The following is a 27,158-nucleotide window of genomic DNA, read 5'->3' as shown; positions in this document are numbered from 1 at the left end:
CCCTGATCTCTTCTCCACCACTGAAACTGATGGCTTAGTGGAGGGAGTAGTACTTGCAGATTGTCTTACTGCTGTGCAGAAAGATAACTGTAAAAATCTTTTAAGTCAGTTTTCTGAACTCTTCTCACTGATACCAGGTACCACTACTTGGTGTGAGCATACAATCAACATTGGAGGCAGTTTACCTGTCAAAAGTAAGATTTATAGGCAGCCAGACCATGTCAGGGATTGCATTAAACAAGAGGTTCAGAAAATGTTAGACTTAGGAGTGATTGAGCCTTCAGAAAGCCAGCCCAGTGGTGCTGGTTCCAAAACCTCACAGTAAGGATTGAAAAAGAGAGATGAGGTTTTGTGTTGACTATAGAGCGCTCAACCAAGTAACCAAGACAGATGCTCACCCTATACCTAGGACAGATGAGCTGATTGATACACTGGCTTCTGCCAAGTATCTGAGCACCTTTGACTTAACTGCAGGGTATTGGCATCAGAAGATGCAAAACCTAAAACTGCATTCTCAACCATTGGAGGGCACTATCAATTCACTGTGATGCCCTTTGGTCAAAAGGCATGTGGTGTTCACTGACAGCAGCACAAGACTGGAGGAAGATAACATCTTCTTCCCAAATTGTTCCAGCCTTTTTGATTCCCTATTCAGGGGTGTGGAAGGGAATGCACCCTAGGATGAAGATGCCTGGATGACAAGGCTCTCAGGCATGGGGTGTTGGGACTGGAATTTAGGGTCGATCCGGGCAGGCCGATGGCAGTGTGCGATAGTCATGTTCGCAAGAGCCCCTGTGTTGGGTCTGGACCAAGTACCCAAAAGGACCTCAGTGAGGGCTTGATTGAATGGAAGAAGAGGCTCAGATGTGGAAGCCCCTAGTTGAAGCACCTGCGTTAGGAGATTAGACCTGACTTGAAAAGTAGGCAGCTCAAGAACGAGGACCTTTGACGCTCTACTGACCACCATGGAATAAGATGCTCCTTCTGCCCTAGCCACGGTAGGAGGAGACAGCATGCCAGCGTCTAGAGAGTTATCCAAGACCACTGCCATCGCCCGAACTCCTGAGCCCAGTCCAAGTTAGGGTCATCCTGGTATTCATAAGGGTCCAGGGACCCCTCCAATCCTTCCCTGAATTCGTACCTATAAGAAAAAGGGTCAGAATCAACCATATTTGGTGAATTTCTATGGTTTGGTACGTTTAAATTGTGAACCTAATTATAACGTCCCGGTAGCCTTTTTTTTTTTTTTTAATAAAAACAGCTGTATTAGTTTTATTGAAAAACATGGAACCCAACAGGTCACAAATGCGCTCCACGGGACAGAGCACTCCACAGGTATAAATCATGTAACATAATCATATGTCCTATAACCACCATGGTGTTCTAGGAGTGCACCCAACCCGTCATGCTGAAGACTCACACGAGACTCCATCCCACCAGGACCCCCCACACTCTTCCATGTTTGGCACAGCAGACCCTTGCGTCATAGACAAGTTTTTCCTGGTGGATGCACCAGTCAACCCTTCAGCGCCACTTCACCAGCTGTCTCCGCCATCCAATTTGATGCAGTGTCCCCTTTGGCCACCAAACAAGCCATCCCCACAAAGGCTCGATCTGCCCTGCTGGATCCCACCCCCTCAAGAACCCCCAATAGGATTAGCAACGAGGCGGGTTCGATCGCTACCTGTAAGACTCTAGAAACCTCTGCCACCACTGCTAACCAAGAGGTAGTAATATGAGGGCATGTCCATACCATATGGAAAAAGTCAGCGTTACCAGAGACAATCTGCCTGAGGCCAAAGGCCCGCCCTATGTAGCCTTTCGGGGGAGAGGTATGCCATGTGGAGAAAGTAGGTCTGCACCACCCTGAGACGGGAACTCATGGTCAACAGTCTTGGGGCCATGAAGGCATCCCTCCAGTCCTCATCCTCTATTGGACCCACCCACTGCTCCCATCGTTCTCGAAGGATATCAAGCGACTGTGCTGTGTTAGTAGTCAACATGCGGTATATACGTGAAACTCCCCCTTTACCCAGGTGTCCCATCAGTGTCTTGGCCTTAACAGGGCTGAACTCTGGGAGACTCATTCCTATTTGAATGTGCACATGTAGTGCATGACGGAGTTGTAGATACTTATGGAACTGAGTCCTGTTGAGTGAAAAGTGCTGCTGGAGTTCCTGGAAGGACCACATATGCGCACCCACCCAGATGTCGCCAAGCAGCACCACCCTTGTCACCTCTGGCATCCTACGTGGCAAGGGGTCGCCATACAACATCCCAAACAAACCGGGAAAGCCTATTGTCAGGAGCTCTAGTTGATAGGCGGGATCCGACTAACCCCCCCAGCCAGTCATTAACCACCTGTAGGTGCATCGCAAGGTGATAAAGGTAGAGATTAGACATCCCCAGGCTGCCCTCGTGCACATCTCCCTGACAGACGCAAAGTGCCAGGCGGGGGCGGGAGCCATTCCACAAGAACTGCTGCGCTACGGCCTCCATATCAGTGAACCAACACCTAGGGATGTGATAGGGGAAGTTCTGGAGCAGGTAAAGGAACCGGGAAAGCACCATCATTTTGTACAGTGCTATCCAACCGAGGATACTAAGAGGAAGAGACTTCCATTTCTGGAGGTCATCCCTGACACGTTGGGTTAGGGGCTTAACATTAAGAGACCATGCCAACTCTGGCAGCAACGCTATTTGTATTCCCAGGTACCGGAAGCTATTGCGCCGGATTCGAATGGTGTTTTGCCAGTCATAGCAGTCCCTGGAGTGGCAGAGCGGAATCAATAGAGATTTACTAGAGTTAACTATTAGGCCCAATGACTCCGCGAATAGCCTCAGCAGCTGCAGCACCCTGGGTCCACCACTAGCTGGGTTAGCCAGGAACAGGAGTACATCATTTGCGTACAACGCAATGCGGTCCTCCCTCCCAGTGGGCCATGACCAACCCTCGACCAGGGGATCCTCGCAAATTATTTTCGCCAGCAATTCCATCGCTAAAGGAAACAGAAGCGGGGATAAGAGGAATCCCTAGTGGGTTCCCCGACGGATAGAAAAGAGATCTGACACCACCCCATTAACTTGCACCCAGCCCGTTGGATTAGAGTAAAGGAGTCCCAAAAATGCACTGAACTGAGGCCCGAACCCAGCCTTCACAAGTACTCGCCGAAGGTAGGACCAATCTACTGCGTCAAATGCCTTTTCAAAGTCCAAGAGCAGGAGCGCCAGAGGAGAGGCTAGGAGGGTGCGTTTGGCTAGAGCCACGTGTAACCGCCTAATGCAGTGCCGGGTACTTCTAGCAGGCATAAAGCTACATTGGTCCGGGTGGATCAGCGAGGACAACACCTTCTTCAACCTGGAGGCCATCACCATAGAAATATTCTTAAGTTCAGTAATGAGAAGTGATATGGGGCGGTAAGCTGAGCATTCCCGTGAGGGGGGCTAGTCTTGGGAATCACCACTATGGTGGCTTGATCTAAACTGGGGGGAACCCCCTTGTCTTTTCAGCCTCCTCGTACATGGCTAGGAGGTGGGGGGCCAAGGTGTCTCGAAACTTTGCATAGAACTCCGTCAGGAAATCGTCGGGGCTGGGTGTCTTGCCCGCAGCCAACTCCGATATTGCTGCCGCAACCTCTTCAAGGCTAATGGACTTGTCAAGGTCATGCCTTTCCACTGCGGAAATTCTGGGAAGGGTCACCTCTTCCAACAAAGGGGCCTCACTCTCGACCAGGGGCCAGGGCAGTGCCTCAGAGTTTTTGATAATAGGCGGCGAAACTCTGTGCTATTTCACACTGCGTCCGAGAAATAATACCCGAGTCGTCAACGACCTCTGGGACCACTCTGTCTGCCATCGGTCTAGTAGCAAGCCAGTGCAGGAGCTTTCCATTTTTGTTCCCCCACCTGTATACCTGGGCTGTGGAGGCTCGCCTCATATGATTCGCAGTCTCAAGCGTTGTGTGTTTAATCTCCTCTCGGACTAAGACTAACTGCTGCATGACCGCAACACCTCAGACCCACCAAGTTGGCCCCCCAGGCACATCACCCTCACCTCGAGCTCCGATACCTTTTGATTATGCGCTCTCCCGCACCCGCGCCTGAAGGAGCTGCTTACTGTGCCCCCTGAGGGTGGCCTTGCAGGCCCCCCAAATCTTACCTGGAGACATCACGGACCCCAGATTAATGGTGAAAAAGTCAGAAAGCCGATCACTGAGGGCCTGAACATACTCACTGCCCTGCAAGTCCCAGGCATTAAGCCGCCACATCGGGCACCGGGCAGTGTCAACCCCATCCAGTCGAAGAAGGAGCGGTGCGTGATCTGAGACCCCATGGGGGAGAATCTCCACTCCCGAGACTCAGGGCATATCAGGAGCTGGCACGAGAAAAAGATCAATTCTTGAGTGGGTATGGTGAGCTGCCGACGTGTGAGTGTACTGTCGCAAAGTGGGCTGCCAAACCCGGCACGCATCGCAAAGACCCAGACCCTCCATCCATCTATGCAGTCCAGTCGCATCAATCACTTGGCCTGAAGACAGGGGCCCGGCGATATCAACCTCAGGGTCCACAACAGAGTCGAAGTCTCCTCTCACTATGGTCAGCCCCGGGGGAAGTACCGCCACCACATCCCTGTGTAGTGAATCCTAGTTTGTTTTAATGGGATAAGAGGAGTTAGCTTAGGCATTGGCTTGCAGACTCTTGCCCCCTAGTGACTTTTAACCTACTTAGCTTGCTCTGTCTTAGCCCATTTAATTATTTAATTCTTCTAAGATGGCTGCCTTCTTTATAGTTAGGCCACTTGTTATGATTTGCATTATCAGTGCCACTGCGTTAAGGCGTCAAAATCAAGTGACAAAGATAAACAAACTGTAGGTGTTCACATTTAGGGACTTTCCCTCTTAATGCTTTTGAGGGAATTGTTTATATTAATTGCCGCCCCAAGCATGCCATTATCTATTGTTTGGGAACACACCTATGTCAGGGGTCCAAGTAGATCGGTATAAATACATCACACTTTAGACAGATAATCAGAGGGATTCCTACCAGAAGGCATCGCCACCATTGCTGATATTGATGCTGCACGTCGTCTTGACGCTGACTTAGTCTTCATGTCCCTGCGGAGTCTGAGATAGAGATCTCATTCCAAGGTAACGAGGGTTGGGGGCTCCTCTCATGGACATGGCATTGGCAGATTAGGTTTAACATACCCAGCTCTCCTTTAGGTAGGAGGTTAGGCCTATCATGATAGGGTATTAGGACATATTACACACTTTGGCGGTCATTCTGACCCTGGCGGTCAAAGACCGCCAGGGCGGAGGACCGCGGGAGCACCGCCGACAGGCCGGCGGTGCTCCAATGGGGATTCCGACCGCGGCGGTAAAGCCGCGGTCGGACCGGCAACACGTGTACCGCCGCCCCATTGAATCCTCCAAGGCGGCGCAGCTTGCTGCGCCGCCGAGGGGATTCCGACCCCCCCTACCGCCATCCAGATCCCGGCGGTCCGACCGCCGGGATCCGGATGGCGGTAGGGGGGGTCGCGGGGCCCCTGGGGGCCCCTGCAGTGCCCATGCCACTGGCATGGGCATTGCAGGGGCCCCCGTAAGAGGGCCCCTAAATGTATTTCACTGTCTGCTGTGCAGACAGTGAAATACGCGACGGGTGCAACTGCACCCGTCGCACAGCTTCCACTCCGCCGGCTCGATTCCGAGCCGGCTTCATCGTGGAAGCCTCTTTCCCGCTGGGCTGGCGGGCGGCCTGAAGGCGACCGCCCGCCAGCCCAGCGGGAAAGTCAGAATTACCGCCGCGGTCTTTCGACCGCGGAACGGTAACCTGACGGCGGGACTTTGGCGGGCGGCCTCCGCCGCCCGCCAAGGTCAGAATGAGGGCCTTTATGTCTTTTCATGTTATTGCAAGATGGTGGGGGTCTTTGTAATAATGACTCTTGTCTTTATAATTCTGTTTCTTGCACTGTTCATTATCCTAATCATTGCAGCCCATGCAACTTATCGCAGATTGCAGTTGTGTTAATTAAAAACTACTGAAATTTGTAAGGAAATGCCTCCTTGGCATGGTTACCTCCTAACGTTTTGACTTTGCTGATGCTAAGTTTTGATTGAAAGTGTGCTGGGACCCTGCTAACCAGGCCCCAGCACCAGTGTTCTTTCCCTAAACTGTACCTTTGTCTCCACAATTGGCACAACCCTGGCACTCAGATAAGTCCCTTGTAACTGGTACCCCTGGTATCAAGGGCCCTGATGCCAGGGAAGGTCTCTAAGGGCTGCAGCATGTCTTATGCTACCCTGGGGACCCCTCACTCAGCACATGCACACTGCCTCACAGCTTGTGTGTGCTGGTGGGGAGAAAAAGACTAAGTCGACATGGCACTCCCCTCAGGGTGCCATGCCAACCTCACACTGCCTGTGGCATAGGTAAGTCACCCCTCTAGCAGGCCTTACAGCCCTAAGGCAGGGTGCACTATACCACAGGCGAGGGCATATGTGCATGAGCTCTATGCCCCTACAGTGTCTAAGCAAAATCTTAGACATTGTAAGTGCAGGGTAGCCATGAGAGTATATGGTCTGGAAGTTTGTCAAACACGAACTCCACAGTTCCATAATGGCTACACTGAAATCTGGGAAGTTTGGTATCAAACTTCTCAGCACAATAAATGCACACTGATGCCAGGGTGCAATTTATTTGTAACATGCACCCAGAGGGCATCTTAGAGATGCCCCCTGAATACCAATCCAACTTCTAGTGTGGGCTGACCAGTTTCTGACAGCCTGCCACACACCAGACATGTTGCTGGCCACATGGGGAGAGTGCCTTTGTCACTCTGTGGCCAGGAACAAAGCCTGTACTGGGTGGAGGTGCTTCTCACCTCCCATTGCAGGAACTGTAACACCTGGCGGTGAGCCTCAAAGGCTCATCCCTTTTGTTACAGCGCCCAAGGGCCCAGCTAGTGGAGATGCCCGCCCCTTCGGCCACTGCCCCCACTTTTGGCAGCAATGCTGGAGGAGATAATGAGAAAAACAAGGAGGAGTCACCCACCAGTCAGGACAGCCCTTAAGGTGTTCTGAGCTGAGGTGACCCTTCCCTTGAGAAATTCTCCATCTTGAGTTTGAAGGATTCCCCCAATAGGATTAGGGATGTGCCCCCCTCCTGACAGGGAGGAAGCACAAAGAGGGAGTAGCCACCCTAAAGGACAGTAGCCATTGGCTACTGCCCCCAGACCTAAACACCCCCCTAAATTCAGTATTTAGGGGCACCCCAGAACCTAGGAAACTAGATTCCTGCAACCTGAAGAAACAAGAAGGACTGCTGACCTACAAGCCTGCAGAGAACACGGACGACGACAACTGCTTTGGCCCTAGCCCTACCGGCCTGTCTCCAACTTCGAAAACCTGCAACCAGCAACGCATCTGACAGGGACCAGCGACCTCTGAAGCCTCAGAGGACTGCCCTGGACTAAAGGACCAAGAAACTCCTGTGAGCAGCGGCCCTGCTCAAAACCAGCAACTTCTTTGCAATAAAGAAGCAACTTCCAAAGACTGCACGTTTCCCGCCGGAAGCGTGAGACTTCTCACTGTGCACCCGATGCCCCGGGCTCGAGATTCAGACAACAAACACCTCAGGGAGGACTCCCCAGTGACTGCGAGCCTGTGAGTAACCAGAAACGACCCCCCTGAGCCCCCCCAGCGACACCTGCAGAGAGAATCCAGAGGCTCCCCCTGACCGCGACTGCCTGTAACAAGGGACCCGATGCCTGGAACCAGCACTGCACCCGCAGCCCCCAGGACCTGGAGGAACCGAACCTCAGCGCAGGAGTGACCCCCAGGTGACCCTCTGCCTAGCCCAGGTGGTGGCTGTCCCGAGAAGCCCCCCACCCCCGTGCCTGCCTGCACCGCTAGAGTGACCCCAGGGTCTCTCCATTGTTTTCTACCTGAAACCTGACACCTGTTTTGCACACTGCACCCGGCCGCCCCTGTGCCTCTGGGGGTGTGTTTTGTGTGCCTACTTGTGTCCCCCCCTAGTGCTCTACAAAACCCCCCTGGTCTGCCCCCGAGGATGCAGGTACTTACCTGCTGGCAGACTGGAACCGGGGCACCCCTGTTCTCCATAGGCGCCTATGTGTTTTGGGCACCTCTTTGACCTCTGCACCTGACCGGCCCTGAGCTGCTGGTGTGGTAACTTTGGGGTTGCCTTGAACCCACAATGGTGCGCTGCCTATGCCCCAGAACTGACACTTGTAAGTGTTTTACTTACCTCCTAACCTTTACTTACCTCCCTCAGGAACTGTTGATTTTTGCACTGTGTCCACTTTGAAATTAGCTTATTGCCATTTTTACAAAGACTGTATATGATATTGCTTTTATTCGAAGTTACTAAAGTACCTAAGTGAAGTATCTTGCATTTAATGTGTTTACTGTAAATCTTGAACCTGTGGTTCTTAAAATAAACTAAGAAAATATATTTGTCAATAAAAAAACCTATTGGTCTGGAGTAAGTCTTTGAGTGTGTGTTCCTCATTTATTGCCTGTGTGTGTACAACAAATGCTTAACACTACCTTCTCATAAGCCTACTGCTCGACCACACTACCACAAAACAGAGCATTGGAATTATCTAATTTTGCCACTATCTTACCTCTAAGGGGAACCCTTGGACTCTGTGCACACTATTTCTTACTTTGAAATAGTATATACAGAGCCAGCTTCCTACAAAACTTTACTGCATCTTCGTTATTGCCTGTGTTTGGATGAGACATGTTTTATCTGTGAAAAAGGGGTAATCTCCGTTTAACCACAACACTCCCTGGGAAGTCATACTCTCGAGTCCATGCGTAAAGGCTGCCACAAATCACCTTCTGTTATTTGGGTTTTTGGTGAGGTGTTGCTAGTGAGCCGGAAGGGATGGGACGACAGCTGTGACTTGTTGTAGGATAGGCATAGTCGCCTACAAACATAAGTATTGTCATTCTTAAACCAGCAGTCTTGCCTAGAGCAAGAGTCCAAACTACGACATGGCACCCAATGATGGTGTTTAAGCACTAATTTACTGATACCGTGACTATCACTGTCTCACAGACAACAGGAACCCTAAGTACCATTAAACAGAGACGTCCATGGTCTTTGGGAAGATCCTCCTCAGCTGAAAAGGTAACACCTGATTAGGCTGTAGGTTGTTCGAGCTCGAACTCATAAAAGGACTAAACTCCCCATCTGGTGTTCCCTTTCGCTGACCAATTTTTACAAATAAGGCTAACGTCATGGAAATTCCTGAGAATGCTAGACAAGCATTAACACAACACCTTCTAGCGCATGGCCTTACAACAGAGGGTGGGGATGATACTCTTATAATAGAAGCTAATGAAGCATACCAAACAGAAACATTTTACTGTTGGGTCACCTTTCCTGAAGTGGGCCAAAGAACACATACATTCTACACATAAGAAACTGAAAACATACCTCAACTGTACCAAGCATTCCAGTATCATGAAATAGCGCTCACATATCAAGAGCATCAGAACTGGTTTGAAGGCGCCCTACCACATGTAATACAAAGAGTGAGACTAGGTCCTTTAAGTAATGATGGACCAACGTGGCCTATGTTTGCCACATACACACCTCACCTAGGCATACCAAATATGCCAATAGCAGATCTGTGAAATTTATATGAGTTAGTGACACTTTATAGAAGGCTAGTCCAGTTCGTAATGCGAACTTTGAACACAACACCAGCGCATCCAGCTCCACCAGCACCTGGTGGATACCAACTGCCTACTGGGATTAATCCACAAACAGTGCATACTATCATGGGTAAAATACCCACAGAACAAGAGACAATACCGTTCTGGATAGCCCAGAAAACAAACCATCTGGAAGCTGTGTTTCCCCATACAGGACCACAGGAAAAACAGACTTCTCACAAATTGCTTGCCCTTTGGGATGGTTCCCTCGGTGGATGACTGCGCCACATGGGGTACAGGCTTCGCTGCTATATATACTACCACACATGGTACCCCGACACTTGCCAATTTACCGAAAGTGTTAAAACAAATACAGAATGAGCACGGGCTGCACCAGACTTAGATATGGGGATGAAATTAATGCTTACTTTTGATGCAGTTTCCTCAATAATACTCAGTAACATTAAAGTGGAAGCGGTAGCACTGGCTATACGCCATCGTCTGCGAGAAACTCCACATTTGGAACAGGAGAGACAGCTACCGAAAATAATTTCTGACACCTATACTAGTATAGGGCGGTATAGTTTGGGAGCCAAACTAAAGAAGTTGGAATTATAAAGTACCACCCTTAAGGAAGGTAAGAAGAAGGCACAAGAGGGCTCTTAAAAGCGTTGGGAATAACAAAAAGAATTTAAGGATAGAAGAAATAAGAGAGCTGATTCTCCAAACCAGGAGAACTCCCAAAGGAGATACAATCTCAGAAATAGGAAAAATATAAAAACTCCTGATAGATATACTGATTCACGTCACTCTCGTTCCTATCAGGATGCACTGGATAGACGTAGTGAGAGAGGGGGCCGTCCTGATCGACATCCTGAATACGTGAAACAAAAGAAAGACGTAACACAGTCTACAGTCAAAAAAGAAGAAAAGACTCCTCAGCAGAAGTCACAGGTTAAAAAGAAAAAGGTGGCAGCACTGTCAGCTAAAAATGCCAGTACACTTGAGAACATTGTTGAGGAACGAGACGTGTGCAGTGACACTGTTAGACAGCGCAGCAGAGGTCACAATATGTCGCCAGAGTCTGAAAGATCATCTGGATGCGACAGCATCTAGTGATTTTATTGCAGTTGAGACTGCGGACGGTTGCGTTCTCCCGCTCGACAGGGTTTATGATTTAAAAATTCAAATAGAGGGAGACATGGAGCGCCCCATTGGTGTGATATTCTGGGATGAACTTACTAGTGCTATCCTACTGGCTGAAAGAGACTGGCCACCTGAGCACGTCTGTAAGCTCCGTAAGATATTATTTTGCCTTCTTTCTCTAATCTTGTTCCAGAGGCAGAAAAACAAGCCTATGCTATTGAATGGGCTTTAGCGCAGGCACCTGCATTATACCGCAATCATGTAGGTTGGGACAAGGACTCTCCTTGTCATGTAATTCCTCTTAGGTCTACACCCCAACCTCAGCCACAATATCCTATTAAACATGAAGCAAAAGCTCCGGTGAGGGTGATCCTCACTCAACTCGAGTACCAGGGAGTAATTGAGCCCTGTACATCTGCAATGAATAACCCGTTATTCCCCGTTGCAAAGCCAGACCATTCCTACAGAATAGACATAGATTACAAACATTTAAATAGTCATAGATGTGCATATGCTATACAAAACTCACATAGCACGGCAGTAATAAACAATATAGTGTGTACAAAATATAAAACAACGTTAGATATTTCTAATGGGTTTTTCTGCCAGAACTTAGCACATGAAAGTCGGGACCTGAGTGCATTCTCATTTGGCTCACAAAAACGCTTTTGCCGTTTACCCCAAGGCTATAAGAATAGCCCAAGGCTATTCTCAGCACGTGTAACATCAATATTACATGATATTGATCCTGAGGCGTTATCCTACGTGGGTGACATATATCTCACAGACGACCTCAACATTCATCTTGTAAGGGTCAATCGGATCATTTTGGGATTTGCAGACCTCAGTTACAAATTCAACTTTAAGAAAAGTAGGATTGCCTTTCTCAGTGTACTATTCCAGGGATAAGAGCTATTGAATGAGGGGAAGAGCCTGGCCCGCACTTTCTAGAGAAATGTGCACAATTGCACCCTCCTAACACTCTCAAGAAACTACAGTCATTACTAGGTTTCTTCAACTTTGGCAGAACATACAGACTATGCACAGCATATCAAGCCACTTTATGACTTAATACAGCCAAACCTTTCTAGCAGACACTGGACAGTTGAACACACACGCATCCTTAGGGAATTGCAACAGGACATGCTAGAAGCTAAACACTTGCACACATGTGACAATGAAACAAATTTGGTCATCAGAATAATTGCTGGTGCCATTGGATTTACTTATGTCACCTTCAATGAGGTCGACACGGTACCCATAGCATATAAATCACATTTACAGTCAAATGCAGAACAACGTTTTGCACCTACAGAAAAGATTCTGACTGCAGTTCAAATGGCTGTCATAAAGGAGAGGCCACTTGCCCAAGGGAAACGCATTATTGTCATTACCCCGGTGCCGGCCTTAGAGGCTGTCACCAAAGCAAGCGGTCCCAACGCTAAAGCATTACATCCACGTTGGATTCAGTGGGCAACGTCTCTGACCGCCACTGATGTAGATTACATCTTAGATCCAAAACTTCAGACACAAGAGTTTCTCCAGTATGAACAGGAGTACCCCGCTCCTCTAAATATCTTGCCACTAGACAGATACCATACTGTCATCTACACTGATGGTTCAGCACAACCAGCTGTAGCTACCAAACATCAATACTCAGCCACTTGCGCAGCCATGAGCGGTGTGATGGGGAATGGAGTTTTCCACCCTCACAACACCTACACGCAGACCCTAGGGGACTGCATAGCTTAGTTGGCTGAACTTAAAGCTCTTATATTAGCGCTAGAACACACAGAGCCAGGATGCCTGAATTTAGTAGTCTGCGACTCGTACTACTGCATCCAGTCATACAATGATTATCTTAATCATTGGAAGCTGAACGAGTTTAGAGATTCCAAAGGGAACACCATAAAACACAAAACATTGTGGGGGAGGGTGGCTGATCTTAAGGATAAGCTACTTTGTGTCCATGTAGTACATACATTGGGCCATCAACGTGTAGGAGTACACGTTATCGGCAACACTTTGGCTGATGAAGCAGCCAAATCTGCAGTAGCTACGGCTTTTGTGGCTGCAGTGACTCCTTCACAGACGAGATTGGATAATGAAATACTGACTGCCGTGTAAGGTTCGGCTGAAGGCAAGCCCCTCCTGAAAGGATACCCTACAAATTATTCTTATCATATCAGTGCACAGAATGTTGCCTACGCAACAATTCCTGGGGTTGGAGATCGAGTGATCCCCAACGAAGACCAGAGATTAGATCTAGTAAAAGCAGCGCATGAGGGTGTCGCTTCTGCACATGCTGGTATTTCGGTCACAATAATACTCTTACAGAAACGCTTCTGGTGGGCTGATCTATGCATACAGACAAAAAAGTATGTCCTTTGTTGTGACATTTGCCAGAAAATAAAAGGCTCCAATATCAAATGCCCACCACAGACATCCCTCTTAGTGTCCAACAGGCCACTACAAATTGTGTACCTGGACCATTGCGGTCCACTCCAACCTGATGGTGCATAAAAATACATTTTAGCTGCTGTAGATTCTTGTTCTAGATTCCTGTGGGTATGGCCGCAGTGGTCAGTTGACGCTCGAACTGTTATAAAAGACTTGCTGATCTTTATCGGTACATATGCGGTTGCAGCATTCCATTCGGACAAGGGCCCTGCATTTGCCTCTAAGGCATTCAGGGACACCATGGGGACGATGGGCGTTGAACTCCATTACTCCTCACCATACCATCCAGAGGGAAATTCGGTTGTGGAGAGGCGGAACCGTAATCTAAAGCAGTCCTTAACACCTTGAGTATTAGGTTCAGGCCACAGTTGGCTTCATCACCTATATGGGGTACAGAGAGCACTGGATAATCTGCCAAGACGGTCCTTGGGGGGGACGCACTCCTTATGAGATTCTCCTTGGGATACCTATGCATGTCCCAGATCTTGATGGCTCTGGTTTGGTGGCAGCAGAAACACCATTTGACATAAATGAACGTCTCACTGTCTTACAGGAGCTTCAACAATTTTGTGATGATAAATCATCTACCAGTGCTGAAGCCTTAGGAAAAAGGGATTTAACAAAAACTTTGACTGGCTGGATTTCTAAAGTTGGGGATCTGGTTTGTGAGAAGATCACTGTGAAGAAGGAATTCGGTCCATCATACAGATCACCTGTCCCGTTCTTGGGAATTAAAGGTACCAGAACTGTCATCTTACCACCGCTGCCTGGTTCCAGAATAAACAGATTCATTTCCATTGATGATATCAAAGTTCACCATGTGGCCGATCCTTCACAGTAGACCAAGAGGTCCCTTGGGTAGTTCCCAAACCCCTCTCACTACCAACAGAACATACCTCTACATAGTAGAATGAACAACACTACTACGGACTATGCAACAATGTCCAACGCTGTCACAGATACCTCCTCGACCATTGGGAGGGCGGAAAAAGAACTCTTGCTAGTTCCAGTTGCCACTTCAATGACAACACCTGTCCAAGATTTGCCTGTTTTTTTACACTAACACTACACAGACTGATGATGCAGTCTACCATGAGCCTCCACGTGAAGTGGGCCAATCTACGAGTAATGCACCGGCTCCAGCATTTGCAGAGACTGCCTCTGGCTATTTTGTAGACACTGATGATTTTTCTTCAGAGTCATCCACTATTATGACTGACAATGTTTCAAAAACACGTAAGCTGTATCAATGGCTTAAAAATAACTATTTAATCTACCCGTGGAACTATTTATGGTTCTGTTTGACATTTACTGCATTCATTTTTTGGGTTGGTTTCGTGACTGTTTTCTTTTTGCCTATAAATTTGGTCATTACATTCCTGAACGCTCCTCTGTTGAGCCTGTGGATGAAGTCTTAACTCCATATCATTCCTCACATAAGGTCCGAAGAGACTTGTCACTTGTGAACATTTCAGCAATACCGATTTCTGATGGGATTGTGTGGGACAATGTTCTCTTTGATATGTACGGGCCTACTGAGGTCATTCAAATTCCATATGTGTTCAAAATATCTATGACAGATGTGGTTACACCTGATGTTGTATCTGATGAGTGGGATGTCCAAACAGTTGATTCCATGCTGACTGAAATGAAGGACTATTCCGTATTTGAAAGTGATGATGTATATGAACATACAATGAATTATGGGGAAATGTTCTGTTACAACAACTGGGGACATTACTACCTACACCGTGCCATTAGACACAGGCCAGTATTTAACTACACACAGTGGGAACACTGTTGCACACCACCAGTGGGGAGCCCAAAGCACTATTCAGATAAATTTACATATTTCACTGGGCATGACACAAAAAATGCGGAGTCATATTATTCCAAGTTACCTCCGTCACAAATTAGGAAGCTTTTGCTAACAAACACAAAATTGATTTATTCAGATCTCTTTGTTTCCCGGCTCGCAGTTGAAGGTTACGAATACTGGAAGAGCACTATTGACTTAAAAAGTGTATGGGGAACATAAGATTGGCAAATATAGGGTAAGGAAGCTTTATTTAGAGCATGCCTAATTCCTGTGCAAATTATCTTTTTAAATAACACCATTCAACAGACATCCTGTCTGTGGTTAGTGAAAATTAAAGACATGAACACGCCCAGCATCCCCACACCGGCAAGGTTTAATGATTGGCAATATTTCCTTAATATCACAGAGGAAACGCTAGATGCAATGGTTAAGGCTGGTACCTATAATTCTTCACTTTCCAGTCCCGGCGGGTGGTTAATATGGCCAACTGACACCAATAGATGTCAAGCACGTTTTTTGAACTCTTCAGGGGGTTTTACAATTAACAGGCCAGACCCTCGCTTTTTATCAGGACAACACACAGGTATAGTTACAAAGTACAATGTGTGTAAACTGTGCCAACAATGGGTACAGACTAAAACGTTAGCCACAGTTAAAACACATCGTAACACTCTTTCTGAAGATATAGACTTGCAGGATTTTCTGCTAGGTCCTAGGAAACAGCGCTCTAAAAGGTTCCTGTATGCTATGTATAATGAAATATGGAAACTTTCGCAGATGGAAGCCGCTGTGCGTTTGAGGCAATTAGATAAGGAAAACATAGAAAAGACTTTAGCCGTTGTCGACAAGGGCATGAACACTCTGTCCAACAGGATTTATTCATTATCCAACATTGTGTTGTCTGATATTGATATTATTCAGACAGACATGTCCGTTTATATCATGGACAAACTCAGCTGCGTTCCATCATGCAGCTAGGTTGGACATTACAGACACAAAAAAATGGCCACATTCTATGGAAGTATATTAACGGCAGTGAATTGTTCACTGCTTTTAATCTTTCCAGGGAACAGCAGACAATGGCTAAAAGGGAAGCTAGTTTCACCATGCTTCATATTGAAAAGTTAGATAAGTTGCCCTTCACGGTAGCAGAGAGTCCTTCAACAATTTGGCTCCTACATGGCATAATTAGTTTGCCCATTTCACCTTTCGTTTCTCGAATTGCTTGAAACATCCTGCAGCGGGCAGGTTTGAGCAACTGGGCGATAGCTATATTAAGGAAGAGTGGGAGCTGCCCTTTGATTATAAATGTTGGAACAGCGAAACAGAGGTTTTTCTAAGTGGAAGCGAATGAGAGACTACTGTTAGTCATTCAATGATATGTAAGCAGGCGTCCCTACACGGCCTTTGGAATGCGGGGGTCACAAACTTAGCCTGTTTTCTGAAGGGTACTCCCGTCCCTTTGATTTGACCGGTATTTCATGTACTTTACAATGGAAGTTATGTGGTACTGAGCGATCAAAGTTGTTGCGGCATGCGACCAGGAATTGCCTACGCAATCTCGGTCTCGAAGGTCGTTACGTGTTGGGGACATGTTTTATTCCCCCCCACATGAGAGATAAAAGTATCTGACATGTGGCCCCACACAAATACTATTAATGTAAATTATGACAAGCTGAGCAGATTAAAGGTGCTACTGTTTCAAAAATAGGTCGCGTTGACATCCGCTAGAGAGACGTATGCTCTCCAGATAGTGAGATCATCAGTCGAGATACAATCCCTATTAAATACCAACTTCCCCAAGCACTTTGGAGAACTGGTATCCAGAATATTCAATGCTTCAAGCACTTCTGGGATTGTCCACTTCTTTAAGGCTGTCCGGTCTGGATTTGTGTCCATCTTCCAGACTGTTTTCGGAGTCATCCCATCAGCCATCCATTCACTCTTTTCAAACGTGTTTGGCGGTTTTCTGATTATTTTGGCATTGACTGGCGGACTACTACTGCTATTTCTTCTGATTCGCAGTGGTTGTTTCATTCCAGCTACACAGAGCAATGGAGCCGCTCCCTTCCAATACAATTGTGCCATGAACGCATGGTTCGGATCTTCAATGCCTCCTTGCTGGTGGAATTGGAGCGTGATTGGTCGTTGTCATTTCGGCCACTTCTCTGGTGCGTACAACCAGGTTTCTGCTGTGTGTGGTGCCTCTTCGAACACCTGCCTATGGTGTGTCTTGCTGTTGCACCGGCATCTCCTGTGGCCCAAGAACTGCTGATGTCCCAGCTGAGGGTTCATTCACGGTCGTGCCCCTTGAGACTAAGGCTGCTCCACGAGGCCACATATGAGCCTTCGGTTCTAATATCTACTATGGAAAATGGCACTGCTGCAGATGGACCTGCACAAGAGACTGACACGCACTACTGCTCAGTCCATCCATTTGCCCGCCCGCTGATCGATCTAACATCTGACGATGTGGACTCATTCTTGAGGTCCTTGATTGGTGACTTCGATAACACTCTTAGAGATCATGGCTATAGCAAATAATTTGACAAATTGGCTTGCCATTCCCGATTCAAAGTATGCATTCAATTTGCCTTTAATTTGGCCTGCTGTGCTTGTCATGGTTGACATTAAATTTCTCTGTATGCATTTTTAACTAATATTTTTAATTACTATCTTTTAACAGATTTTGAAAAAAACTTTTTTTGCTAGTTTTTATGCTTTTAGCTTTTTAGTCCAGAGCAATTTTAGCGTTTGGATTCATTCACCTTCGGTGGCATCCACTTATGGCATCATACTTGTTACGGCAATGGGGAGGGTGTAGTGAATCCTAGTTTGTTTTAATGGGATAACAGGAGTTAGCTTAGCCATTGGCTTACGGACTCGTGCCCTCGTCACCTAGTGACTTTTAACGTACTTAGCTTGCTCTGTCTTAGCCCATTTAATTCTTCGCAGGTGGCTGCCTTGTTTATAGTTAGGCCACTTATTATGATTTGCATTATCAGTGCCACCGCGTTAAGGCGTCAAAATCAAGTGACAAAGATAAACAAACAGTAGGTTTTCACATTTAGGGACTTTCCCTCTTTATGCTTTAGAGGGAATTGTTTATATTAATTGCCACCCCAAGCATGCCGTTATCTATTGTATGGGAACATACCTACGTCAGGGATCCAAGTAGATCTGCATAAATACAGCCCACTTTAGACAGATAATCATAGGGATTCCGACTAGAGGGCATCACTGATATTGATGCTACACGCCGTCTTGACGCTGACTCAGTCTTCGTGTCCCTGCGGAGTCTGAGATACAGACCTCATTCCAAGGTAACGAGGGTTGGGGGCTCCTCTCATGGACATGACATTGGCAGATTAGGTTTAACATACCCAGCTCTCCTTTAGGTAGGAGGTTAGGCATATCATAATAGGGTATTAGGACATATTACACACTTTGGCCCTCATTACAACTGTAATGCCAGTGCCAGCGGTATTTCTGGCTCCCTATTATGACTTTTCCGCTGGGCCAGCGGACGGTAACAGCGGAAAAGTCACATCAACATTGCTGCCGGCTCGTAAAAGAGTGCAGGGCCCCCTAGGGGCACCCCAAGTCCCCCTTACCGCCAGCCTTTCCATGGCGGTGTTTACCGCCATGGCCAGGCTGGCAGTCGGGGACTCATAATACCCAGGGCAGGGGTGCTTGCACCGCTGCCCTGGGGAGTATGACCGTCAGGCGAAAGCCTCGCGGTATAGTGGAGAAGCCGGCGGTATGGCCGGGGCTATTGCACCACGGTCATAATAGCTGGCGGAACACCGCCAGCCTGTTGGCAGTGTTACCGCCAGATTACCGCCGGCCGCCAGGGTCGTAATGAGGCCCTTTATGTCTTTTCATGTTATTGCAAGATGGTGGGGTCTTTGTAATAATGACTCTTGTCTTTACAATTCTGTTTCTTGCACTGTTCATTATCCTAATCATTGCAGCCCATGCAACTTATTGCAGATTGCTGTTGTGTTAAATAAAAACGGTTGAAACTTTACTGCTTCTTCGTTATTGCCTGTGTTTGGATAAGACATGATATATCTGTGAGAAAGGGATAATCTCCGTTTAACCACAACACTCCCTGAGATGTCATACTCTCGAGTCCATGCTTAAAGGCTGCCACAAATCACCTTTTACTATTTGGGTTTTTGGTGAGGTGCTGCTAGTGAGCCGGAAAGGGTTAAGACAACATCTGCGACTTGTTGTAGGATAGGCATAGTCACCTACAAACATAAGTACTGTCATCCTTAAACCAGCTTTCTTGCCTAGAGCAAGATTCCAAACTACGACACCTGAGGGTCACCAGAAGTCGCTCTCACATACCCGGCGGGCATAGACACTAAGGATATTGACCGGATGCCCCCTAAGTAGGCCAGACACTGCCACGTATTGTCCCTGCGGGTCCAACAGGGAGACAGCGACCACTAGAGGTAAGGAACGATGCAGCAACACTGCCACACCTCTCGAACCCCTAGAGAATCCAGTGTGTTAAACCCTGTTGTAGCCCCCCCTCATGAGCATGGGGCCCTTAGTACCCAGCAAGTGGGTCTCCTGGAGCAAAACCACAGATGGGGCAAATCGACGGATGGTGGAGAAGACCGCGGACCGCTTAATTTTGTCCAGGAGCCCATTTACGTTCCAGGAGAGGACCAGTTTGGCTTGCTCAGGCATGGGTATAGACTCAGTCGTTCCACATGGAGTGTGCCCGTCCGAACGTCCCATTCTGACCAACTAATCAAGAACGGGAAAACATAACACAAATCTAACCATAGACAACTATGAATGAACATTCCCTCAATTCCCCCAACTGCCACCTTCCCTATACTTCCAACCCAGAAGCATATGTCACCCGAACTGTGAATACAGAGTGTCAACAGTAAGCGTGGAGTGGGGGACCCCTCCTTTGAGACGGAGTTCTGCAATATGGTCGTCTGCCGCCCCGTGCCCAGTGTCAGGGAGGCGCCGACATCCTAGCCCTCCCTACCAACACAAGGTTCAAGCAGGTCAGTCGCAAGAGAGCAGGGGGGATTGACTAAGGCGCTCCGCCTCCAGAGCCGGACCCAGACTCATTCCCCCGGGGCCTTCCAATGTGCTCCCATACCCGGATGGACTTGGGCCTGTCCGGCCATCTTCCGCCAATCTGCTGCATAAGTCTCCCGGCCCCCTCTAGCAGGACCAGGTTCATCTGCGTCTCCCCAGACCCCCCGGGGAGACGCTGGGGGCAGGTGCCCGTCGGTCATCCCCCGACTGGGGGGAACCTCTTCGGGCCATCCGATGTTCCTCGGTGAGCCAGTCCCAAGCCGCCTCCGGTGAATCAAAAAAGAAAGACTTTCTGTTGAGGAGAACTTTTAGGCGTGCAGGAAAGAGGAGGATATAAATCAAGTGCATCGCCCAGAGCTTCTGTTTGACCCCCTCATATGAACGACGCCTGGCCTGCACCTCAGGGTATAGTCCGGGAAGATGAGGATCTTATGGTTGTCCCAGAGGAGGTTCGGGTGCGCCCTCGCCTCTCTAAGGTAATGTCCCGGTCTTTGAAGTTGAGGAACTGTGCGATCATCGGCCGCTGGGGGACGCCCGGAGGGGTGCCGGGGCGCCAGAGCCCTATGGCCACGCTCAATGGTGAACCAGGGGGAAAGTCTCTAATCTGGGATCCATGACTTGATCCAACATTCCAAGAAATCAATGGCATGGCCTGCCTCTGCTTTCTCCGGGAATCCCACGAAGCGCAAGTTATTCCGCCTGCCGCGGTTCTCAGCATCCTCTGCCCTGTGGTGAAGTTCACCCGTGCAAGTCTGCAGCTGGGCGACTTTAGCCTTAAGTTCCGCAATCTCATCCTACGCCTGGGAGACGCAGTCCTCAACCTCCTTAATACAGCCCATCTCTGTCCTGAGGTCTTGCCGCAACAGGCCTACATCCTCTCTCACTTCCCTGACTTTAGTCTCTACAGCCAACTACGAAGACTGGATGGCTTGAAGGATTGTATTCACCCCTTCTGCTGCCGTAGCCTCAGGAGCCTGGTCACCCAGCACGCAAGGGGTCGTCTGCTTGGCAAAGTGGTCAATTTGCTGCTGCGACGCTAGCGACTGCTTACTTGCTTTGCCTTTTCCCATCACTGCCCGCTCAGGCACCAAATGTTATGCAGAAAGTCGTTATTGACTCACCCCAGCCCCTCGGGACCACCCTCCAGTAGGCGACCGGGCCGGGCCGAGGGTGGCCGCAGCCTCCCGGGGGAGAGGACCTATCCGGATCTGCCCTAGCAGTGGTATTGCACTTAACTCATGCCCAGTCTGGGCACCAACACCAGCTTCACTGGGGATGGGCCCCCTCCTTGTCCACTGCTGTTTGTCACACTCCGCTCCTCTCAAAGTGGCCCGCTTTGCCCACGTCAGCTCTCTGCCTCACTCCGCCACTCTCGGGTCGCCAGAGTCCTCTCACAGCCCCTGCATTGACTGGGGGGTCCACGGACCCCCCTCTCTTTCTTCCAGAGTCCGTCGGCACCTCACACTGACTGTGCCGCTGCACGGCATCCCCACCACGCTCCGGCCAGGCTCCCCGGGGACCCTGGTCTCAGCGCCAACCCGTGCGGCCACCGGCTCCAACACCGCTAGCCAGTCCCCCTCCAGCCGCCAGGTGGGACCGCTTGGCTTCTGGGCAGGCACAGGCTACTGCAGCCCCAAGGGCCCGACTGCACCACGTGGCGCGGGCCACCACTCCACTGGTGATAGCCGCTCCTGGCCCCTGGCCGTGGCACTGGCCTCTGCTAGCAGCCTGGGGGAGGGCAGGGCGCCCCCGATACGCCCGCCACCTCATGTGGCCAAGAAAACCCCAATCTGGGCCCGAGGTGCTGCCTGGAAGACTTTTCTCCTCCACGGGAGGCTGCCGCGCCTCTGCCGAGGGCGCACTCCTCTCCGCAGGCCTCCCAGGCAGGCCGCGGGCGCCGGCTCCAAACTGCTGGGCTCCGGGCATGGCTCCAGTTGGGTCCGCGGGAGATCTGTCCACCCACGCCGCCTCGGCCGACTCTCCTGCAGAGAGGGAGATGGCCAGGACCAGGTGTGCACAGGGACGGCTGGCCTAGCAGGGCAGATGATGGAGGGGTCCGGAGCACTCAGAGTACGACCGCCATCTTCAACCTTTGTCTTTTTACGTAAATTTCTATGTTGTTTACAATTCTATATCCTAACTATAACGTCCTCATAAGCATTGTTTTTTTCTAGAATTTCTATATTTTTTTTATGTGTAGTAATTTTCATTACTATACATTAATCCAACCACCGCCGCACACGGGCTTTGGATGTGCGTCGCTGGCCGCAGGGCCTGCAACTCACCCCTATAACCACCTAACCCCACATTGCGCATAGCCTTCGGCCGTGCGCAGCAGTGGTTGGCCACAGGGTCCGGCCTGCAGCCAACCAGTATAACCACCCACACTTTATGGCCCCCCCCCCAGACTGATATTGGCCCTGGGGACCCCATCCCCCAGCGGTAATATTGAATTTTGTTTTGGGTAGGAGGGCCACATGGCCCCCTCCCTAGGCCGATCTCACTCCAGGGACCCCATCCCCGAGAATAAGCATTTAATATTTTTTTTGGGGGGGACGGGGTCTGCACGCCCCTCCTCCCCAGGTCAATCTCAGCCTCTAGGGACCCCATCTCCAGAGGCCTGGCCTAATTGTTTTTTTTTGGGGGGGGGGATGGGAGGAGGGCCATGTGCGCCCCTCCCCAGGCCAATCTCGGCCCCAGAGACCCCATTCCCTGGCATCATTTTTTTTTTTGGGGGGGGGGGGAGGATGTGTGCCCCCCCCTCTCCCCAGGGCCAATCTCAGCCCCAGGAATGCATCCCTTGGCCATGTAACTGGGGCACCCAGTCACAATTTTGGAGACCGTGGGGGGAGCCTGAAGGCCCCCCACGGTCCTAGCTGGCTCCCCACCTCTGTGGGAGTCAGCTCTGCTGTCAAGTAGACAGAGGAAACCTCTGTCTGCAGCAAGAAAGAGCGGTTTGACAGCTCTCCCTCACTGTAAGCATACTGTTTGTTGTGACTTGGTTGCAGCTGTCAAAGCCAATGAGTCTATAGGGGCCAGAAACTCAACTGATGTATTGTTAAAAGGGCGTACTTAATGCATACCATGACCTGAGTGGCACTTCAATCACAAAAAGTGCTTAGAAGTAGAGGATGCACTAATACTGTTTTGCTGCCTGAGGTCAGTAAAGCAGTAAGACCACAACTAAATCTGGTGTTTTCTAGTTTCTTCTGAAGGGCAAATAACGCCTATGGAAGTGCTTTATCAGTTATATTTGGTTTTAACTGAAAACCAGAATCCCTACCTATAATTAACCATCTTTTTCTAAATACTGTCAATAGTTTTGCTAAAACGATTTCTCTTTCCCTACATTCTGCACCAATGCTGGATAGTACACTTATTGAAACAAAGTAAGAAAAAGCACATGTTTAGGTTATTTTTAAGAGCACCACCACAACATTCTGATTCTTTCACATTCTAGCAGTGTCCCATTTGAGCTGTATTTGGCGTCAACGTTGACGTGGCCTAAATATGTTTCCAAAGTATCCCCTCAGCTGCAAGGTATATGTTAGTATACAGGGGTATAAACCTCTGTAACATGTGTTTTCAGATTTCCCACCCAGCAATACATCACCAGTAAAGGCAAACATTCCTTCCCACAATCACTGTAAACTGTTACAAAAAAGATTTGTTATGCCCAGATAATAAACTTTATCAAGTCACAATATGCAACACATTTTATTTCAGTAACCTCTCACGCTGGTCCTTTTTGGTAGATTTTCAGTTGCTGTGACCGTTCCTCTCTAATATATTCCTACTTGCTACCCCCTTCTTTTACTGATGCCAGTTGTGGTGATGAATGTACCTTGTTGTGGAAGGGACTTGATGGGCTTCTGGTCCTTGAAGCCTGTTCTCTTAAAGTCAGCAGATCGAGATCTGTATTTATCTGTTCTCAGGTCTGAAGATTGTGAAGCGCTGTCAAAATCATCAGAATAATAGCAATATCTGCTTTCAACCTTATCTGAGTTTTGATGACAGATAAGATCCTGGTTCTGTGTCTTCTTTCGTTTTTCCATTTAAAAACAAAAACTTGCAGTCAAGCTTCTTTCATAATCAATTTGAAAAGTATGTCAGTCACACTTAAAAATAAGTTTTAGAATTTTTCTTCAAATGGGACTTTGTGTTTTTCCTATTCTTCACAGTTTTCATTTTCATTGCTTGGATTAGCAAGAATCGTTGCCACACTTCCTTCAGGCGTCTTTGAGCTGGATCAAAGAGGAAAACAAGGAAAAATAATTTATCACAAACAAATGACACACGTCAGCCATTTGATTTTTATTTTGTATATATTTTAGCAATAGAATAAACTGCAACAATATAAAGGCTTTCATTTAAAGTGCACAACTGTAAAGTCAGAGCATAGATGTTGATGTCAAGTTGCTGATGAGGCAAACCATAACCACTGCCCATGCCAGATGGCATGATTAAACCTTATTCTAATATACCAGTCATCGTCTACAAAGAATTACTGCACATTATAAGAATATAATACATGGGATCCTACCACAAGGAACAGACCCAAAGATATTTTGGCACCAGTGCATCAATCCATAGCTAAAGCAGACTAAAACAATATATGTGATGCAAATGTAACAGGAACGTATGAAAATGATATAGCAGAAATATCAAAATAGAGAACTTGTTTTGATATCGGCAAGATTACTAACCATAACTGAGAAATACAATGAATGCATGCCCTATAACATGCATGGCTTGTCTGCATACATCATGTAGCACCTCACACACAACAGTCTTGATACATATGCTATGTTTCAGTTTTGAGCACAGAAGGGAGTATTGTTTGTTGGTTGCTGTTTGTTAAATCACTATAAAAGTCTAATCAATAAAATGTAAAGAAACATAAAACATAATACATAAGATCCCGCAATCCCTGTATGAAAAACAGTTTCTAATTTTCTTATTCACGTCTGCTGCCTAACCCAGCAGCCAGGGTAGGACAGGGAGCATAATTAAAGCTGCAGTTTAATTAAAATAGTGAAAATAAAACATGAATTTTCCTTCGACTGCTTAGTTTTTCTGGATGAACCATGATAAGCAGAAAGGAGATAGCTATGGCTACTGTTAGACCTGGCAGCTTTTGGTGTGGTCTTCCCCCAAACCTTTTACCTTTTCCTCTCCTGTTGTCTGGATTTTGCTTTTGTTGGCATTAAGACTCTGGGCCTGATTCTAACTTTGGAGGACGGTGTTAAACCGTCCCAAAAGTGGCGGATATACCACCTACCGTATTACGAGTTCCATAGGATATAATGGACTCGTAATACGGTCGGTGGTATATCCGCCACTTTTGGGACGGTTTAACACCGTCCTCCAAAGTTAGAATCAGGCCCTCTGTGTTCATTCCCACTGCTAACCAGTGCTAAAGTGTTTTTTCTCTTTCCTAAAAAAAATAGTAACAATGGCTTACACCTTATTGGCACACTGTGTTCTTGTAAGTCCCTAGTAAAATGGTACTACATGTACCCAGGGACTGTGAATTAAATGCTACTAGTGAGCCTGTAGCACTTGTTGTGCCACCCACCTAAGTAGCCCTTAAAATATGTTTCAGGCCTGCCTTTGCAGCATGCATGCAATTTTAAAATGCCAAGTCGACCTGGCAAGATAACCCTTTTGCCAGGCCTAACCCTCACTTTTTGATTTATAGAAGTGCACTTGTAGGGTATACCCTAAACAGTCCACAGGGCAGATCATGACAATTCATGACATTTCATTTCCATGCATTCTCCTCCACACTACACAACACTTCTCAGTCCAAGCTAATTGTGAAGCAGCCAACTTTGGCGTTCTACACGGTTGAGAACAAATGGGAAACCAATCACAAACACGTGCTAGGTCAATCTGTAAGACATCTACATATTCTCAACCGCATCCTGCCAGACTAAGTTACTCACTGGTGCAACACAAAGACTGTTCACAACTAAAGGATCAACATGTTCCACAAGCCCATTCAACAGAGGATGACAAAACATAACCATATATTCTGAGCTTATCACATGCAAGTACAGAAACATCTCCTGGGAAAAAAAGTATCTTTGTCACTTACAATCCCAATACCAAACTGGAATGATTTAAAATTGTGTCAGAAAGCTTCACAAGCACCATAGTAAACATATACAAATGAAAACGGCTCACGCTCTCAATTTAATCAGTGTACAACTGAAATCAAGCAAGCAGTAACATTGGGGAGGATTTGTTCCATACCTTAACTGGCATCTCCACTGAGAGCACATGGGTATTATAGTTTTTATTGTTAGGAATACAAGCATAACAACCCATCAGCACCTTTTCAACCTCACTAAGTAGATCAGCCCACCAAAACCTCTGTCAAATTTTGGGGTTCATCAAACTTTTGCTATGACCTTGCATGAGACAATGACAATTTTGGAAATTTTGTGGTGGTGTCAACCATTTCCCACTTTCTAATTCCCAAGGACCAGTAGATAATTCACCTGCTCGACCAGTGTCATCCATTCTCCTGCTACCTTTCGTAATATGGTTGAACTCCACATCCTCATACTAACAACTAAACCTTGCTTAAAATGACTAAATACTCAAACTTACAGTGGAACAAGGCAGACTCTTCTACCACCTCCACCGTCTCACCAAACCTACATATCATCAGATAAATATTCCATCATTCCAATAGTCCACCTACAATTCACTGCATACCTGTCAGCCATCTTAATAATTATTGAATTTACAATCGAATTGTGGTCTGTCCTCTTTATATGAAAGATTCCACAAAATAACTTAAAACATTGCAAATCGACGAACCAAGTAAGATGGTCAACTAGAAGCTCCCATGCAAGCTCCCGCAAACATGACAATGACCCTGTCCTAATCCTGCATGAAGTCTGGTTATCTGCTTCTGTTTCTGCTCCTTCAAGCCTCGGGGCAACTGCGTGGGCCAGAGTATCCGA

At 47.8% G+C, this 27,158-nt stretch overlaps 1 protein-coding gene across 1 annotated transcript in view; it reads right to left on the bottom strand.

Annotated features, from left to right (window-relative positions):
* The window catches only part of LOC138296487 (lebercilin-like), a 222,738-nt gene that overhangs the window by 53,884 nt on the left and 141,696 nt on the right, over positions 1 to 27,158 (bottom strand). The window contains exon 2 of the mRNA XM_069235636.1: positions 24,026 to 24,425. Within this exon, the coding sequence (XP_069091737.1) occupies positions 24,026 to 24,236 (211 nt within the window). The 5' untranslated portion in view covers positions 24,237 to 24,425. The remainder of the gene's footprint in view (positions 1 to 24,025; positions 24,426 to 27,158) is intronic.

This window comes from Pleurodeles waltl, chromosome 5 (genome assembly GCF_031143425.1).
Source record: "Pleurodeles waltl isolate 20211129_DDA chromosome 5, aPleWal1.hap1.20221129, whole genome shotgun sequence".
NCBI classification, from domain to species: domain Eukaryota; kingdom Metazoa; phylum Chordata; class Amphibia; order Caudata; family Salamandridae; genus Pleurodeles; species Pleurodeles waltl.
The sequence above is the reverse complement of the archived record's forward strand: the minus strand, read 5'-3'. Positions and strand labels throughout refer to the sequence as shown.